The sequence below is a fragment of the Oryzias melastigma genome, linkage group LG12, assembly GCF_002922805.2.
Source record: "Oryzias melastigma strain HK-1 linkage group LG12, ASM292280v2, whole genome shotgun sequence".
Classification (NCBI taxonomy): domain Eukaryota; kingdom Metazoa; phylum Chordata; class Actinopteri; order Beloniformes; family Adrianichthyidae; genus Oryzias; species Oryzias melastigma.
In genome coordinates this window covers 26,813,537-26,833,543 of record NC_050523.1, presented here as the reverse complement: position 1 = coordinate 26,833,543, position 20,007 = coordinate 26,813,537, and the positions used below count along the sequence as shown (strand labels likewise).

General features: G+C 41.9%; 1 protein-coding gene across 2 annotated transcripts in view; it reads right to left on the bottom strand.

Annotated features, from left to right (window-relative positions):
• Positions 1-2,257: 2,257 nt before the first annotated feature.
• Positions 2,258-20,007, bottom strand: part of megf10 (multiple EGF-like-domains 10) — a 54,213-nt gene continuing 36,463 nt past the window's right edge. The window contains exons 11-25 of one of the 2 annotated variants that reach the window (XM_024261962.2): positions 19,172-19,292; positions 17,365-17,528; positions 17,025-17,127; positions 15,781-15,927; positions 14,622-14,756; positions 13,282-13,410; positions 13,073-13,201; positions 11,842-11,970; positions 9,720-9,848; positions 9,368-9,595; positions 7,442-7,548; positions 7,243-7,366; positions 4,545-4,589; positions 4,263-4,472; positions 2,258-2,938 (exon numbers count right to left, since the gene is read on the bottom strand). In XM_024261962.2, coding sequence (XP_024117730.1) covers positions 2,772-2,938; positions 4,263-4,472; positions 4,545-4,589; positions 7,243-7,366; positions 7,442-7,548; positions 9,368-9,595; positions 9,720-9,848; positions 11,842-11,970; positions 13,073-13,201; positions 13,282-13,410; positions 14,622-14,756; positions 15,781-15,927; positions 17,025-17,127; positions 17,365-17,528; positions 19,172-19,292 — 2,067 coding nt within the window. In that variant the 3' untranslated portion in view covers positions 2,258-2,771. The remainder of the gene's footprint in view (positions 2,939-4,262; positions 4,473-4,544; positions 4,590-7,242; positions 7,367-7,441; positions 7,549-9,367; positions 9,596-9,719; positions 9,849-11,841; positions 11,971-13,072; positions 13,202-13,281; positions 13,411-14,621; positions 14,757-15,780; positions 15,928-17,024; positions 17,128-17,364; positions 17,529-19,171; positions 19,293-20,007) is intronic. The other variant, XM_024261963.2, reaches the window with a different exon arrangement.

Genomic DNA, 20,007 nt, shown 5'->3' with positions numbered 1-20,007 from the left:
GAAGAAAGCAGCCACAGGTCTCTCCCCTTTCCGGAGTGTGCTAATATTTCAACCACCATTCTTTCCCTGGTCAGGGGAACCTACAGAGTTGCCTGCTGTGGAGGCCTGGTTTCGGCATTACAAAGTCATCTGGGAGGCGGCTCACACTCAGCTCCAGCATGCCATTTGTCGGTACCAAATACAGGATGATCAGCATCGCCGCGGGGACCCCACCTGCAGCCTGATCAGTGGGTGTGGTTGTCAACCCGTGATCTATGCCTGAGATTGCCATGCAAGACACTCATCCCCAGGTTCATAGGAAACTTCCAAATTCTGAGACAAATCACTCCTGTTTAGTTTCGTCTACTTTTACCCTCTGACTATTGCATCTGGCCAAATTTTCACATTTCACTATTGAAACTCGCCTCGGGACCTCGCGACGTGGAGCCAAAATTGAGAACTGTCAATCCCGACAATCCTCCTATAGCGAGGAGGTCTACCGGGTCAACAAATTCCTGGATTCCAGATACTGGGGAGGTCGACTATAGTATTGAGTTGACTGGGAGGGGTATGGACCTGAGGAACGGTCCTGGGGCACCTCTGAGGACATTCTCGATCCCTCTCTCTCCTCTCAGACTTTCTAGTGACCATCCAGACAGGCCTGCGCATGGGTCTTGAGGTCGACCACTTCCTTGCTTCTGGAGCTGCTCGCAAGAGGGGGCTCTTTCACAGTTCAGAGATCAGCTCCCACCTCCAACCACCAGAGGGAGCTCACGCCAGTGTCCCGACTCTTTTGACTCCTCACTACAACTCCCATCAGCCACTGCCATAGACTCCTTCCTGTTCAGCTGTTCATCATCATAATTATGGTTACAAAGCATTTAAACCAACTCCAGCTTCCTCATCAGTGCAAATCCTCGTATTACTTACAGTCTGAGCAGTTTTCCCCTTTGTCTGGTTCTCCGTGCCTTGACCCTTACCGTCCTTCTGCCTTGCTATTGTGTTTTGACCATTGCCTGGACTCAACCTACGTTTATGTCTTGCCTTTGCTCATTGACTCAAGCAGATGGATCCAAACGTCTCAGCCTCTTCATCACAGGTGGTGACTTAATACATGTAACCAGGTCAAGTGAGCAAATATTAAGTAAAATGGGTAATACCTGGAGGGGCCAGTTAGTGACGCAGTTGTTGTTTTGATTGAGACAACGCTCACAAGGTAGCATGTCGTCACGGGCGGGAGGATATCACAATATGGCAGTCTGATAGTCCTGGCTCGACACATGTGCGTCGGTGTTGGAAAGTGTTTCATGATCGAGGAAATAAGCAGAGTAAGCTGCGCTTTTGGAGTGAGAGAACTGTGATTAATGGGTGTTCAAAAAAATGCGAAGCGCATCACGGCGTGTGGCAGGTTATCGAAGTAAGCCGTGGCGGTGATGGGAAGGGCTCTAGCTAGCAAGGCCAACATGGTGTTCAGGAAGGCTACGGAGCTGCAGGACGGCGTGAGTATTTTTTTTTTTTATTACCGTACACATCTTTTCCGGGATTGTTGGATATTAATTTACAACATTGCCAGAGTTGCTCGTCGGTGAGACCGTGCCAGTCGGAGCCGGTCATTTGTCATCACTTTTATGTGAGTTTCAGTTTCTGAATGTTATTACAAAGTATGTAAGCCTAATACTATGAACATGTACATAATCAGTGGCTTCTATTTTGTTTTATTATAGATTAAGACAGCTGCTGTAGTCTTGTTGGAATTCTTTTCTTTTTTTTATTCATCCAACATTTTATTTTTTGCTACACAACCAAATCAAACCAAAGTTAATGCTGTTCACCTAGTCGGGAAATAAAATACCCACTGTACTGTATTTTGGAGTCGTCATTCTACACTTGGCTACATACATATATTTTAAATTTAGAGGGTGTGAGGAATCTGTAAGCTAGGGAGAGAGGGAGTAAACGGAGATCTCTCTTTAAGGGGGAGGGGTGTGGGGTTTCTTTGCTCCAGTGGTCCCGCTCACAACTTAAAAGTCAAATTTCTGCAGCTCTGCAGAAGTTATGTCTTTGAAAACATCACACCTTTTTTGATTTTGGCTAAAAATAGCATCATCATTATTAAAAGACCACTGGGAACACTTTTAGAATAGAACAAAGTGGGACTTTAAGTTACTTTTATCCTGCTGACTGAAAAGGTTTGGCTGTCAGTCGAGGTTTAACTCAGTAGATCATCTTTATAAACTGACCTGAGCTCCAGGTGATGTCAAAAAGACGTCTGCACTTCTTACTGAAACAATCCATTTAATCTTTAATACAAATACATACACTCAAACAATCAGCACAAAACTAATAATAAAATACAGTAATAAAAATAGAGATCTGATCAGTGCTGAATATTACATGCAATGTTCAGAAAGCCTCAGTGTGCTGCGTGTTCAGAATCTGAAACCTCATTTTATCTCCAGAGCAGAAAAGATGGGATCAGTGCTGTCCCGATGAGATGAGACAGTTCTCAGGTTTGGATGTTGAGGATGCATTTCAGAGCCACAATGAGGACCTGAAACAATGTCTGTCTTTGTTAACGGTGCGTCATCAAGGGTATACTGAGGCCGTACCGCCTGGACGAGAGAAAAGATGCTGCTGCAGCAGCTGCTGTTAAAACATACTAGCAACACAGATGCTTCTCCTTCCAGTCAGGATATAAAACAGTGATCATCTTGGAGATTATAAAAAGAAAAGAAGAAGAGGAGATCCGCTGTGGAGTGATCCAGGAAGGTCAAACAGGTCCAAGTCTGACTTCATTCACTGGCTGGCTCCTGCAGCTCAGAGGATGGACTCTCTCTGGCAGGAAGGAGGTCATAGTGACAGGGGATGTGGCTATGTTTTGGTAGGTCATATGGCTCCTGTCCAAGCTGCAGGGGGCTGTTGCCGTCTTCACAGGACTGGCTGGTGCTGGTTGTTGGTTCTGAAACCACAAACAAGCTCGTTTACAGCTGAAGAAAGATGACAAACCACCAGAATGCAGCTTGTTGGCATTCAACCAGGGAATCCTGGTCTCTGTGGGATGTGGAAAAGCTCTGACAGTAGTACGCCTAAACATTGTGATCAGAACTCCAAGTGTTTTTTAGAACAACTGCCAACTAACAGAAGGAAACACTGACTTTCCTTTGTTGTTCTTACTCCTGTTCTTCTTTTAGGAATACCATGAATGGTTTCACAACGATTCCTGAGTGAAATCTAGTATAATGCTGCATTCACAGCGGCTGCATGTGGTGCGTTCAAGAACGTTGTTTTATGACCGTGCACACAGCAGGTGTGACACACACCTGTGTAACACACCGGACCAGCGCCAGGGAGCAAGGGGATTCTTCCTTTTGATTTTACTGTTTACTAGCGCTCATTTGTCACCTACAATAGACCCTTTTCACTGTGACGTCAGACACAATGGAAACAGGGATGAAAATGTGAATAGTTACTTTCGATTTACGGGCTTAGAACGGCAAAGCTGACAGATGTTTAACACAATTGAATAATAAAAGCTAACCTAACTAATTTCAACAGAAAAATGCATATTTTTTTATGAATGTCCTGCTGAACTGTATTTTTATTTCCTGTCTTAGATCGTTCACAAATCTAAATTTAATTTGAATAATCCTTCAATATTGGAGGTTTCATTGAAAATATTGACCTTTCATTTAAGCAGATATTATTCTAACAGGTTCTATTTTTCTTGATGCAATTTTCATGTGTTTTAAAGGCGGTCAAGCACAAAAACTGATGGAACTTCATGTTGGCTACATGTAATGGGAGCAGCCAAGATGTATATTGTAGCATGTTGGCTGCGCATGTTTAAATACAGCCAAGGCTAAATGTAGTTGTTGTAATAAGTGTTTGTTCTTTTTCAGGGTATTTTAAATGATAGTTGTAAAAATGGGAATACTTTTAATAGGAATATTTTTTTGATAGTTTCAAATTCACTTGTTAACAATGTTATGAGCAACAGCAAAGAGGAGATATGTCAGAAAATTATGCAACAGTTAGTTTTTCTTTATTGTCGGACACTTTGAAATGGTCTGACTTGAGCTGTTTTTAGTGATTTTGTGAACACAGAAATGTTAGTAACTTTAACTGGGCAGAAAAAGATCTCCTGCAGATCTACGTCTCATGCAGGATGTTAAAACCTACATAGTTTATCATCTATGTGAACCTCAGACATCAATTTATACATTTAACTAATCTAAATTCAATAAATCAGAGAAACCAAACCAAACACGGAGGAGCTTACTCACCGACTTCATAGACATTCCGATTGTTGGACAGGCCATTGTTGCTTATTTCAGCATACGCTGAATCCCTTCTGGCTGGAGATTTCATCTCCACATAGCCACATTCTGTGCCTTTGGCTGACAGCAGAGGGGGGTCCTTGATTGTGGCATATGGATTTTCAGAGCTGCTGAGGGAGCATGAGCTGGCATGATAGGCTGCACCTTTCACCAAGTCTGAAGAAAAGAACCCAGTGAGACTTGAAGAAGGTGTCAGTGTGAGAAGTACAGCTTCTATAAGAACCTCACCTCTTAAAGACTTCCCAGCGTGTCCTCTGTGCACGCCATAGGCTGCTAACACAAAAGAAAACGGGGATCAGAGGTTGGAAGGGTGAGAATCCTGTAAATGAACACCTCAAAGCAGAGTTATAGAACTTTAAGAGTGTAAGTTAGACAAATTAAATAAAATGAAAGACACATTGATGACACTTCATGACAACAAATCAGTTTGATCATCACACTGACCCACAGCTGTTCTAGATAAAGGATGAATAGAACGGCGCTCAAAAACACGTTGCTGCCAGACCGATGAGGCACGGCCAGCAATCAAATCACATCTGTTCATTGGTGTAACAAGGAAACTCAACGCCACTGATGTGCGAGTTGCATTTGGTGTGAATGCAGCTTGAAAAGTGCCTGTTGGAGTTCCTCTGTGCATGTCTTCTATGTGAAAAACCAATTATATCATGGAAGAGAAATAATCAGCCTTTGTTTTTGTTCGTACGTCAAGACTGACATGTGTTTCTTCTAGGGCTGTCAGATTTGTCACGTTAAAAACGCGTTAATCTGACACGTACTTGACGCCGACAATTTTTTTGACGCATTAATCGCGGATTTTCTCATACGTGCCTTTCCATACCGCGCGCGCGGGTGTCCCGTCCTCTCTCACTGGCTGCTCTCACTAGATCACAGGCGGCTCTCCAACAACCGAGCTGCGAGCTTAAACCGGCCGGCGCTAGGACCTGGAGAGCTCCTGCACTCTAACCCGGCTCCGGTTCACGTCCAGTACCACGTCTGGTGGTACCGGCTCGCGTCCGGCGCCGCGTCCCGAGAGCTGCGGACCCCCGACGTTCCGAACAGCAAGCTCACCGGGGGACGTTTTAAATGTTCTGGAGGTTTAAGCGTGATCCAGCCCCAGCATAGCGGTCTGTCTGCCGGCATATTCATGGCGTGAGCTCCGCTGGACACGTCGCTGCATCGAGCTGCAGCCAGAGAACGCGGCGGCAGTAACAGACTGTCAAACTATCCACAGTGTATCCCGCTTTTCTCAGTCTTTAATGTTTTAAAAAACAAAAGTTAATTGGAAATGATAAATCTCTATTTCATTTATTACTGTAGTTCAGCAGAGGAGGAAAAGATTTGGTCCTGACAAAAAATGAACATGAAAGTGTTATGGAAATGTTATTTTTGATGTTTTTTATTTTATTTTACTGAACGTTGATTGAAGTTTTGAATTTAAAATGCCCTTCACTTGCACTTGGGCTTTTGTTAGGCAAGGCAAGTTTATTTGTATAGCACATTTCATGTACAGAGACAATTCAAAGGGCTTTACATAAAACATTAAAATAAACAATCAAAAGAAATAGTAAAAATGTGATCATTAAAATAAAATTAAAAGAAAAGTAGGCATTTTATGTTACAGCCTTTTATTGTTAAGAAAGTTTATCTCAATACAATGTTACAAAATAAAGTATTTCTGATGAAAACTATACATTTTGTCATTCTTGTTTTCATAATTAATGTAGAACTGCTAAATTCCACGAAGCACACATTTTTTTCCTTAAAAAAAGGCCACATAATAATGTGCGATTAATCGCGAGTTAACTCTGGCCAAACCGCGATTAATCGCGATAAAAAAATTTTAATTGCCTGACAGCTCTAATTTCTTCTAATGCATTACGTTTGTAACACTTGTGCTATCCTCTTTACATTAAAAGTGGGGTCATCTGGACCCCATAAGACAGCACACTGAATTTTTTTTCACTGATTTTTTATCTTCACTGGTGTCTGGCAGACATAAAACCCTTTTCCCTTTTGTCATGGGAGGAATTGCACATCAATATAAGGGTGGGGTCATCTGGACCCCATAGGAGAGCACCGGGACAAAATAATAGTCAATACTAGGAATGCTTTTTCAATTTCACGATGTACCTGCATTACTTGTCTTTTAAATGAAATGAAAAAGCAATTCTCCGAACGGCTTTCTCCTTTCTTCTTCAAGACGGCTCAACAGATAATTAAAATAACATAACATCATTTTAACATAATTGAAATGATAAAGAAAATAGCATTTGATATTTAATTTTCAAGAAATCCCCCGCTAAATTTATACCAAAATTAGAAATAAGAAATATCAAATTTGAAAATTAAAATGGATCAACAGAAATGCTTTTTCATTTTCACAATGTAACTGCATTACTTGTCTCTTAAATAAAATGAATAATTTAATTATCTGAACAGCTTTTTCATTTTCTTTATCATCACAGCTCATTCTGAAACATAATTAAAGTGACAAAGCCAATGAAGATCGCTTTTTCGTTTTCACATCCCGTCGCGCAAAAAGTGTCTCATAAATCAGTTTGAGTTAGCAGTTCCAAGCGGCGCACCACGATGACGTCAGTGCTCCTCCTCTGACATGCCATCTTTTCCAAACATTGACTTTTGTTTTGAATTTTGAGCCACATACACTTCCATATGTTTCTTTAGATTGAGCATGCATTTTTCCAACATCATTTATTTTGAAAGGATAAGTAGACTTCTCCAAACTGCCCATGTTTTCCTGGGTCACTTTCTCTATCTGTGTCATCCGTAAACTTGTTTAATACTCTGTTACACTTTGTGACACGTCTATCACATGTGTGTGACCATTGTCAGACTTAAGTTTAACCTTAGTCTCAGCTGTATGTCACCCGTGTGAGATGTGCTTTCTGTGAGTATCAGCACTGACCCAGATCATCCATGCAGTCCCCCTGATTCCATTCAGCACACAGAGGGCCAGTGGGAGCCACAAACTGGACTGGTTTTCTCTGGTCCAGGCTCTTTGTGCCGGCAGATACCTGCCCAAATTTGGTCTGAAAACAACATTGAGAATTGCAGAGCAGTTTGGCTCCAGACTTGTGTGTGTTTTGACTAACGATCATTCCTACCTTCCCATACGCAGTACTGGTGACGTACGGTGGGCCCATGCACTGGGTCAGCGTGTGATAGCTGGGGTTGGAGAAGTAACTCGGATGGACCTCGCTGGTTGGAGCGTCTAGAAAATTGGCAAATGACAAGGAAAGAAAGTGACGTCTTCCTTTTTAACATTTGATCATTCTCACAAAATGCCAAGGAGTTTGTATCAAAGTTTAAGAGCTTAAAAATATAGAATTATTTTTACTGAATCTGTCTGATGATAGACAGCAGTTAATAAACAGTAATAAATAAATGGTTGACTTTTGTCAGTAGTGTCATGAAGAAAGTCTTTTTGTGAGCAAAGTCTGATGAAAATCCTTTGAAGCTGAGGTTTTCAGAACTTCTCTGTAAACTTATTTGAATGCTTCTACTTTAGATTTCATGATAATAAAACACTTTTCAGTTCTCTGAATCTAAGTTTACAATTAGGTCATAAATAGGTGAACAAAAAACATTAATCATTTGACTGAAGCTTCATAAAAAGAAAGCTGGATTTTCGTCATCCTCCCTATAGCTGTCGTTTGTACAGAATATTTGGTTTTTGTTTATATTTTTTTTGTGCATTTTTTAAAAATTATTTTGTCATTGTGGCAGAATGAGCTAATTGTGTTGCTGCTGTGCACAGGTGAAGCCACTCCCATCCTGAGGCTGGGAATGAGCACCTGTGCTGCCTAGAAGCTGAGCTGGCTCTCCCTCATCTTTAGCTGAAATGGCCTCTTTTTGAGTTTCTGCTCCTGTGCAGCCATTATCAGTTCCTCGCTCAGCAGATCTACATGCGTGTCAAAGACCAGACAGATGGCTGGTTCCAAGTACAGCAGGATTAGTAACACAGCTAAATGCCCATAAATCTAAAACAGGGTCAGCAACAAGCATGGGAGCATCGGGGAGAACCCAGAGTGCTCAGGGTCCAGGCAAGGGTCGGGGCAGGCGGCAAACAAGCCGAATCAAAGACGAAGCAGGATCAGGTGAACAGGAGATCAGGTCAGCATGAAATGCGCGGCATGCAGGGACCGGACACATCTGTGAATACAGAGAACCCCCGTCCCCGTCTCACCACCCCACCTCTGGAGCTGAAGAATGTCTGGTACCGATCCATACTCATCAAAAATACTTTTGATCATGCTTTGGAAAAAGTGGGAAAAAAACCAAAAGACACAAACCTGCTCCAGATGATAATTATCCTCCACGATTATATGAAGATTCACGAGCCGCTTCAGAGTCAGCGGACAATAGGTTTTATTTTGAAAAATGTCCCAAATGTACTTAACATTCACTTCTATGATTTCCAGTTTAGGTCGTTAAAAGCTCAAACCCGACTCGGCTCCGGCGTCCAGCAAAAATTTTAACTCAACAAAACGGATTTGGAGCGGCGGAGAGGCCAGATTGGAGACGTCAGATGTGATCGTGGTTAAGACTTTGGCGGGCGCACCGGGCCTCGCACCATGGGCTACAACAGGGTTCTCAAACCCCATTTACCTTGGAGCCACTGAAGGCGGAGTCTGGCGGAGGCTGGGCTGTGTGGGGTCCATTTATGCCAAAAATATGTTTTTGCGTCCACCGTCTATATCTTTGGTCCAGTGTCTATGTCTACTGAACATTTGTTTGTGTCTATGAACTACTAAGCAATATCTTCTGTGAAATGACAGGAGCTAATGACGCTAGCAACTATTGCTAAGAACTTTTCTGACGAGCAGATCCAAGGACAAAAGCAAATGGAAAGTGTTAAGCATAAAGCTGAAACATCACAAAACAAATACAAAGCTATGATCAAAGCAGAGTGGACATGCAGAAGAATGAATTCTCATATTAAGGCAGTTTGAGACCCCTGGTCAACGTTCTGTTGTGGGGACTGTAACAAATGCAACCATGCCATGGAGGTGTGTTGAATCCTGAAGTACCTGCCACTAGGTGATCAGTGGTGACTCTGGGTGCTGATGTGTAGCTGACAGGCGGCATGGTGGGCTCTTTGCTCTTCTGCTTCTTTCTGTACATGATGAAGAGGAGCAGGAGGAGGAGCACCAGCAGCACCAGGACGATGATCCCTGCGATGACTCCTATCTGGTAGGTGTCCATGTGCATGGCTACACTGGTCAAGCTGTTGAGGTTCCCCACCACCACTGCGGCAGCTGCAGGCAGAGGGACAGAAAAGCTTCTTGATTCACTTCAGGTAATGCAGTCATGAAGACAGATATGGAGAACACTCTGGTTAAGAACCCAGCTGACTAATTCCTGGTGAAAGGATGCTCTGACCTTGGTCGCACCGAGCGCCTTTCCAGCCGGGACTGCAGTAGCACGTTCCAATGATGTGGTCACACGTGGAGTTATTGAGGCAGTCACAGACCTGGCGGCAACCATAACCATAGGAGCCAGGACGACACTCTGGTGAGGAGACGGAGGGGGACAGCAGTCTCAGGATCTCATTTCAAAAGGATCCAGTTCATTCGTCCATCCATGAGATATCTATTGTTCCACGTTGGGTTGTGGGAGCAGCAGTGATGGAGCTGAACTCATTTGTTTAAAGCAGAGGTCTGCAACCTTTAAGACTTAAAGAGCACATCCTTCAGAAGAATAAGACTTTGTTATTGTGTTTCTGTTATTTTCAGGAGAAATATAAATAAACTATTTTTGGCATAAATAAAGCAAACTTTATAGTAAAATAGTTGGGTTTTTTTTCAAATATGAAACAGCTTATATCTTTTAACAGAGGTTCACAAGACTACTTTTCAAAATAAAAGACTTTCTGTGTCACATAAGATCATGTCAAAGGAGAAGGTCTAGTGGTAGATTGGGTATATGTTAGCATAGAAAAAAAACTACTGTAAACTTTTTTTTTACATTTTGATTTTTAAATGTTTGTAGTGCTTCTTAGCCAGAAATTCATAAATCTAACTTTGTAAAATTAAAACAAAGCTAATTACTGGTATTTTTGAACTATAAGACAAACTTAAAACACTGGAATTTGTCAGAATGTTTAGTTCTTGATTATCAAACCCCTATGGATACTGTGCTTTGGAGGCTCGCAGAGGGATGTTATTTGACTTTTTTTTGTATTTATTTATTTTTTTTTTACTTTTTTAAACTAAAAGCTTTTTCTTAAAAGGTTTTTTTAAACCAGAGAGCCACAATGGAGGGGTAGAAGAGCCAGACGTGGCTCTACAGCGCATTTTGCAAATCAAATCAAATCAAGCTTTATGTTTATAGTAAAAAAATCACTCAAAGCGCTTTTCATAAAACATAAAGAAATTTTAAAAACAAATCCCACTCAAACCCCACCCCTCCACACACGCACAAACACAAATCGACTTGTTGCCGCACCATGATAGGAAAGAACAATAAATAAATAAATTACTAAAAAGATGGAAAATAGAAATCTATAAATCTGACTTTGTACTGCAGACCTCTGGTTTAAAGCCTCCTGAGCACCTGCCTGGGGAAGTACTTTGGGAATGTCCCACCGGGAAGAGGCCCAGTATGGGAAGCCCCTGGACCTACAGTTTGGTCCAGATGCCCTTTGGGGTTGAACTGTATATGAGAACTGGACTAAGCGAGAGTGACAACCACTGTGTGTCAACCACAGAAAATGACTTACTTTAAGATCCAACAAATCTACAATTCAAATCTACAATTCCAAAACTGACTGCCCTAAAGATTTCCCAGAAGTCTTTGTGAAAAACCAGTGTGCGTCGATAATCACTACATTGGCGAATATAGACCACAATGCATTACGTTTGGAAAATGTTTGCAAAAAAATGCAAGGGAGGAGGGGTTACTCAGTCCTGTTCTTTTATACTGTCAGTGGGTTGAGTTTGCAGAACTGGAAGAAGAACATGTTACTCCTATGACGCACAGTCGGAATCCGGTGATTGCAGCAGGAATACTTTAAAAACGTAAACATCCATCCATCCATCTTCTTGTCTGCTTCTTCCCTTTCGGGGTTGCGGGGGTGCCGGAGCCTATCCCGGCTACTGAAGGGCGAAGGCGGGGTACACCCTGGACAGGTCACCAGTCTGTCTCAGGGCCTCAATCACACACATTCACTCTCACATTCACACCTAGGGGTAATTTAGAGTCACCAATTAACCTATGAAGCATGTTTTTGGACGGTGGGAGGAAGCCGGAGTCCCCGGTGAAAACCCACGCATGCACGGGGAGAACATGCAAACTCCACACAGAAAGGTCCCAGCCGGGATTCGAACCGGGGCCTTCTCGCTGTGAGGCAAGAGCGCTAACCACTGCACCACCGTGCAGCCCAAAACGTAAACATCTTTTGAAATTTGCAAGAGATTCGTTGAAGAAACTGCAAGAGCAATGGAGTGGAGAAAAACATGTGTAGAAGACTGCAGTGCCAGTATGGACATATACAGCATCTTACTTTGTTCACAGTGTAGTCCCATGAAGCCGGTGCGACACGTGCACTGTCCAGATATGTGGTCACAGTCTGCTCCATTTCTGCACCCGCAGCTCTGAGAACATTCCTTCCCATAGAAGCCCAAAGGACAGCCTGAAAAAACGTACGTCTTCAGAAAATGAATAAATAACAAGAGGACACTCAGAAGATCTTCTCGCTAAGCGCTAGCCACAGCCATGTTGGTTTACAGCAGAACTACTCTTCTAGTTTAGGTAGTTCTGCACATGTCACAATGATTTATTCTGATTGATCGAATGTATTCCAGATAAAACAAACGTGGACATTAATGAACAGAAGACCAGAATCATCGCTCATGGTGTTTCCGTTTTAACAGCATTTGCTCTTGTATGTGATTGTGTGAGTGCATGGACGTTTGTGTGAATGTGCCATCCCTCGCCATGGTCTAAGTTTTTTTTAGGGCAGGGGTTGCCAACCTTCAACAGTAAAAGAGCCGTTTGGCCTTTTTTTCTACTGATCAAAACCAAGCAAAAACCTAGCATGTCTCAAAATGAATTTTGTTTTGTTTTTGACTCTTGACAGAAGCTCAAATAACTTATTTTCAAAGCTAAAGATGCTCTGTGCCAAACAGGACCATCTAAATGACCATAAGAAAACAAGGTAATATGTGGTTTTAACTCATTAAGATCAAACTTTTTCCCAAAGTTTCTCTTTGCATATAACATCTATTCATTCTGGAGGTAGAGTTGATCAAACAAGACGTCTTCAGGTCAACAGGATGTAAAAACCTACATAGTTTATCATCTATGTGAACCTCAGACATCAATTTATACATTTAACTAATCTAAATTAAATAAATGCCAATTAAATAATCCTTACTTTAAAAAAATTACTAATTTCTTTTTATTTATTTTATTTCTTTCTTTTTCTCCTCTTTGTCCTCAGCAGTCTTACTCTGCTGGGTTTTGTTTTTTAGTTTGGGGTTGGACCTTGGTAGTCTTAGTTTGTGAGCTTTGTTTGTTTGTTTTCTTGACATGTCTGGATCAGCAGTCTCCATAACTTATTTTATGTTTGTCCAAGGAACCACAATGGAGAGATAGAAGACACACATGTGGATCTGGAGCTGCAGGTTACAGACCTCTGCTGTAGACTCTGGTTATAATGAAGTCCAAGTTCTCCTGGTTTTGTCTGGCCTGTGTGTGTGCGTGCATCAGTGTGCGCGTGTGTTGTCACTAACGTTGGGTGCAGTAGAGACCCGTCCACCCGGGGGTGCACTTGCACTCCCCATCATAGGCGCTGCAGCGCGCTGCGTTGTGGCAGGTGCAGGTGTGGATGCAGTTGGGGCCCCAGGATCCGGGCGGACAGGCTGCAGCGGAGACATCCAAGCTGAGATTCATGGCTGTTTCCATGGGAACTACATCCAATGATTGTACTGGTCAAACTCACACTGGGAACAGTCGCTGCCGATCCACCCCGGGTAGCACTGGCAGGAGCCGTCGATGGGGTTGCAGGTGCCGTTGTTGGTGCAACGGCAGGTGGAGGCGCAGTTTTTCCCAAAGCGACCACTGGGACACACTGCAGACACCAGCAAACATCAGAGCCTTGTTGCTCTCTGCAGAAGCTCCAGTGAGCTTTAGATCTTGTGGAATATGACTTTTCTAAATGGTTCATAAGAGGCAGAGAGGATCCAGGACTGACAAAGGGAGAGAAGCTGGGGTTCAGGTTTGAAGAGGAAAGTGTTCTAGATAGGAATGAAGTGGAGGAGCTGCTGCAGGTTACAGAGCAGTCCCTTGGTGAGAAATCCCTGCATGGGGGTGTAACAGATCACAAGCCACGTTTCAGCACACGCGAGTACCGAGGACCACTTGCATGCACACACCTCGCACTCGCATATTTGAAATCAATTGTCCATTCACAATGAATGGAATTCACGTCAAATGCATGTAAATCCTCTTTGTTTTAATGCTGGAGTGGCTGCTTGACAGTTCTCCGAAAGTCTATTAACCTGAAGCTTCTGTCAAAACTCCTTCATCATGGAGGACCTGAATGGTGAAATATCAGATTTATTTCATTTTAAGAGCTGAATAAAAGCATCCGTCGACGTCTACATGTCTGGGTTCAGACAAGCCCCACGTTAGGAGCTGCTGTCCTGCAGAGAAGTCGTGGGTCGAGCTGTCAGAGGACGATAGTACGGCAGGCAAAAGGTGTCTTCCTTTATTATTATATTCATTATTAGAAATATTTAAATGTTCTCAAAGTTATTCTCAATAAAACAATTAATACAAAAAAGAATGTAAGTTTGATTTTAACTGTTTTATTTACGATTTAATTAGGACATCGGGGGGGGTGGGAGGAGAGAATTGGTATTTTAAGGAGTACTCTGAATAGATTTGGTATTTTCAACACTAATTTTAAGAATTATTTTCTCTCAGGTTTTGTAGATTTGGTCTAAAGATGTGTAAATGTCATCAGAAACTACATGTTTTAGAATTTGTGTTTGTGTTCAAAGTTTAAAGCTGTTTGGTTTTAATAAATAGGCCTCAATGTATGTGTGTTTGTATATATAAAAATATATGTGCGTGTGTGAGAAGTACTTTAGATGTTTTATTGTATATATGTTTTGAAGCTTTTCCAAAAAGGTAACTTTAGGCTTTTATCTTCTTTTTTTCCCATTGTTTTTTTTTTACTCTTTACCGATCTAAAAAATGATCCAAACCGTGAGTTTTGTGATCCGTTACACCCCATTTGAAAACACTGAAGCCTGCATGGTATCATGTGACACTCACCCTCGTTACACAACGCCCCCCTGAAACCGGGCAGACAGTCACAGTGTCCGCTGACGTGGTGGCACGGCCCGTTACTGTGGACGCACTGAGGACAGGTCTGACTGCAGCGGTGACCAAAGTAACCTGGAGAGCAGACTGCAGAAGAACACAGGTCAGAGGAGCCAATCACGTTTAGTGCTTAGGCTTTACTGCTAGCTTACAGCCCCTCACACCCCAAGCTAGTATTACTGGTGCAACAACATGGCAGCAATATCAGAGGTATCCAGTTGTATAGTTTTGCACTAGATTCCAGCTCAGATGAGGAACACAAAGATGTTCATGGATCTATGTGTCTGTAAGTGGATGAATCAGAATGGAGCGGAGCAGGAAGTTGCCTCAGCGTACTTTCTCAAATTTTTTCAAATGGCCTTTTTTGTCTGCTCCTGTTTCACAGGGATTTGAATGAATAAATACTCAGAAATACAATTTTGAGCTTAATCTTCTACATGCGTGTCCTGAGTCCTCCATCATCAGAAAAGCACCATTTTCATCTGAGTGGGTCCCTAAAATTCTACACTTTGATTCACAAGTCGTCGTCAGATCTATACAGAATCTCACCTGCAATTCCGTTTTTTTTTTCAGAGAAATCATTTGAAGAGAAACTCTTTGAAAATGTAAACAGAGACAATATCTTGAGTGTTTAAACCAGAATTAGAGCACATCATGGTGGAGAAATCGCTCTGATGAGGATCACAGTGATCCCGTGGCTGCAGACAGTAGATCACTGGTAGCACAGGATTCAGCAATTCTCAGCTAGACTTTTGTAACACGAGCTGTGTTTCCATGAACTGTTAAATTGTGGAAATTGGATCATTGATAATAAATTTGCTTTATGGAAACACCACAATTTAAAAAAAAAAAGGTTTTTGCTCTCGGAGGAAGTGGTTTTGGAGCGTATCAAAATTGAAATATTTCCTAAAACACACTTTTATCAAATTAAATTAGCTTCTTAGCTCCCTTTCTCATCCATCGCCGTGTTTTTAATGACTTATTATAGAGTTGGTTTGTGTTTATTCGCATAATTCTGATTTAATGGAAACGGTGTCATTTCAAAATTGGGTTTTTTTGACATTTCTAAAATTTCAGTGAAGTTTTGTGCTGGTCCTGCTGCAGGACTTACTCCTCTGACAGGTGGTTCCTCTGAATCCTGGGGCGCACTCGCAGGTTCCTTCATCTGGAGAGCAGGAGGCTCCGTTCTTACAGTTGCAGGGGGTGGAACAGTTGGGCCCCCAGCGGCCCTCGGCACACACGCTGTCACAGTGGATCCCTGCTCCAGGAACACACATTCAAATCAAACCATGTCCACCTTAAACCACGAGTCTTGAACTGCTCTCCTGCTTCAGACAGCTTCTTAACATCACAGTATAACTGTAAAACGGCAGGACCCCGGCACCGAAGGACTGAAGCTTGACACCACTGCCTTAAAGGGACCATGAGGACAACTCATCGTCCTCATGACCTCCATCAGTAATCAATAATACTAGAGGACCTCTGATTAAGTACTTCGCCCAAACCAGAGGTCTGCAACCTGCAGCTCCAGATCCACATGTGTCTCTTTTATCTCTCCATGGTGGCTCCAAACATTAAATAAGTCATGGAGACTGTCGGAGTCAGCAGCTCCTGCTAATGGCTGCCAAACCAGAACAAAAAACTAAAATAACAAACCCCAGTAGTGTACAACTGCTGAGGACAAAGAGGGGAAAAAGAAAAATCGATAATAAAATAAAAATAAAAAAGCAAATTTCTAAAGTAAGGATTACTTAATTCACATTTATTTGATTTAGATTAGTTAAATGTATAAATTGATGTCTGAGGTTCTCATAGATGATAAACTATGTAGGTTTTTACATCATGTTGACCTGAAGACGTCTTGTTTGATCAACTTTACCTCCAGAATGAACAGATTTTATATGCAAAGAAAAACTTTGGTAAAAAGTTTGATCTTTATGAGTTAAAATCACATATTATCTATCTATCTATCTATCTATCTATCTATCTATCTATCTATCTATCTATCTATCTATCTATCTATCTATCTATCTAAGACTATGTGGCTCCTTCTAGGTTTTGATCAGTAGAAATAAAGGTTGCTGACCCCTGGTCCAAACTCTCGACTGCAGTCTCTGCCCAATCCACTGGGTGGTGCTCTTGAGACCACAGTTTGGGAACCAGCTTTTGTAGTCTCAAAATGTTAAATTCATTTGTTTCCAGGTCTTAAATTTCAAACCCGAGTGAAGTCACTGCCTGTGAGAGCCAAGTCCTTGTCTGCTGTCCGAGCTCCAACAGCAAAACGCTGATAACTTCAAACCAATGTCAAGGTCAAAACACATTTGCTGGTTTAACAGACGATTCTGGGTCGCATACCGGTCCATCCAGGTAGACAGCGGCAGTGGCCGGTTGAATGGTGACACCCGTCGGAATGGCTGCAGTCACAGCGCCCCCTACAGTCCAGACCATAGGTGCCGTCCTGAGGAAGGAGGGATGAAGCGTGCATGAGATGAACTGTAGACATGTGCATGTGTCACACCAAGACCAGCACAGAGCAGGGGGGTTAGGGCTAAGTCTAACACCGCCCCTAGCAGCACAAACAGACAAAAGCATATGGTGACGGCTGCAGGAAGGATGCAGGTTGATATCACTGGACATAAGCAGATTTGTGTTCATTTATGACTGAAAGATTCATCGAACGTCCGCATCCTCTCACCTGACAGTGCAGGTCACACCTCTCTCCTCTCCAGCCAGCAGCACAGGTGCAGCGACCGTCCAACGTGCTGCAGGAGCCGCCGTTCACACAGGCACAGGTGAGGTTGCAGCCCAGCCCCCATGTACCGCTGGGGCAGCTGATGGAGCAGTCCACTCCATGCCAGCCTGATCCACACACAAAGAAAGCAGAGTTTCTATAAATCACAGCAGTCGCAACACTAATCTGGCTATGCATCCATCTACAGCATGTGTCAAAGTCCAGGCCCAGGAGCCGGATCCGGCCCTCCAGATCATTTTATTTTATTGTTATTAGCATCCCAATGTTATCTTGCTCTTATTTCTAACTTGTATAATTTTGACAAAATATATTTTAATGGAGAGTAAAAATATTGAAAGTTATTTAAGGTTTAAGTTGATTTATTCTGGAATAATATTCCTGCCTTTTTATTGTTCATATTTATGGCCCGCAGCAGCAGTCTACTGACTGCGAGGACCATATTGTTTTTGCTTAGAGTGAAAAAACGTAAAAAGCCCTAAAAAGCCCTCAAAGGAAGGGCCTAAGCCCAAACAGACATGACCAACATGTAGTAAAACAAAAAACACGCAAAAAGACACACGCAGCACTCACCGCGAAAACTTCTATATTGTTTCTGCTTTGTTTATTATGGCCCGCAGCAGCAGTCTACTGACTGCAAGGACCATATTGTTTTTGCTTTAACAATCTATCTTTCTGCGCCTTTGAGCCAAAATTACACCCCCGCCACATGAACGAAAAGTACGTCAAAATTTTATCACACGTAGGGAAAATTGAAAATGAATTTTTGGCATGTTGCGCGTGACCCCGCCCAAAACGATGACATCACGGCGAGCGTTTTCGTAAAAAAAATAAAAGGGCCAAAAATCGCTTATGGGGCCAAAAAAAAAAAATAAATTTGAAATATGCAAACAAAAAATTAGCATTCTGCTAGCTATTTTGGACTATTTTGGCATTAACTAAGATTTTTTTAGGCTGTTTTGATTTTAGCTAATCTTTCTAGCTAGCTAGCTGTTTTGGCAAGCCTAAGTTTTTTTTTTTTTTTGGAAAACAAAGTTAAATGTAAAGTTATATGTTAAAAAGACCCAAAACACAATTTTTATTAGAGCAAGCCTCTAAGAGAACCATAACTAATGTCATTCAAACATTAAAATAAAAAATAAAAGGTTTTCATTCTGATTTTCAGAACTTCAGCACAAAAAACAAACACTTCTTTGAGAAGGGAGCTGATCTTGTGAAACCAAACTGGAAAGTTTTCATAATAACTGTCAGTTTTTTAAACTTAGGCCTGAATCCTAACAATAAGGTGTTATCTTTAAAACTTTGACAGCTTCTTTTCAGTATTCTATATTTAAATTTTTCTCCATTTGAGACTTATATTATATATATCTATATGTTTAATTATTATTATTTTTATTTATTTTTATTTGAATCAGGACAATGCACATTAATGAATGTTTTAGCATAGCTAAAACCTAAATATGCTAGAATTAGCACAAAAACTAAGATACATCTGTTGTTCCAAAAACTTTTAGCATTTCCTTAGAAACCTAGTTAAAATGAAAAAATAAATGATCATTTGTTAGTCAGGTAAAGAAGATGTTAAACTAGTCACTTCTATTATGTTTCCTGTTAAAAGTCAGAGGACAACGATTAAATAAAACCAACAAAACAGAACACGTTTGGGTTTCTTTGACTCTGAAAGTCATTCTATGAAGGCAACAAATGTCAGTAAAATGCAGCTCACATCCTCCTTTTCACCACCTCAGCTCACCTGGTGTACAAGAGCAAGACCCGTCCACAGGTGAGCAGCGAGCTCCGTTCTTACAGGAGCATCTAGATGAGCAGTTCAGTCCGTAGGAGCCCACCGGGCACGGGCTGGAACACCTGTGACCCTGAGTGGTCAGAGGGGACAGTTTGAACATTAGCAGCTCCAAGTAGCTAAAGATACTTCATGCAGGAGAAGGTTTCATTTAGGGTTTTTTTTAATTAAAAGAAGCACATAAGCAAGACAAAAATGGCTGCAGTTGCTTCAAACTGCTGTCATTAGATGTAATGTTCAGTCATTGATTGCATACGTTACATTTAGAAAAATAACCTACGACCAGTGAAGGAAACGAGTATTTGAACACTGTGATGTTGCAAGTTCTTCCTCCTAAAAGTAATGGAGGGGTCTGGAATGGTCATCTAAGGTGCATCTCCACCGTGAGAGACATATCTATGATATTCTTCGGGTCATTGTCATGTTGGAAGACCCAGCCATGACATATCTACAAAACCTGACTGAGGAAAGGAGGTTGTTCCCCAAAATCTCGCTATACACGCCCCCGGTGAACCCCAGCACAGTCGTCCTGTACACAAAAACACCCCATAACATGATGCTACCACCCCCATGCTTCACATAGTCATGCTGTTTTTGGAATCATTCTTCTTCCTTTAAACATGGCGAGTGGAATTCAGACTAAAAAGTTCTATTTTGGTCTCATACGATCACATGACTTTCTCCCATGATTCCTCTGGATCATCCAAACGGTCAAACCTAAGACGGGCCTGGACGTGTGCTGGTTGAAGCAGGGAGCAGAATTCTAGTTGATAGACAGATGTTCAGAT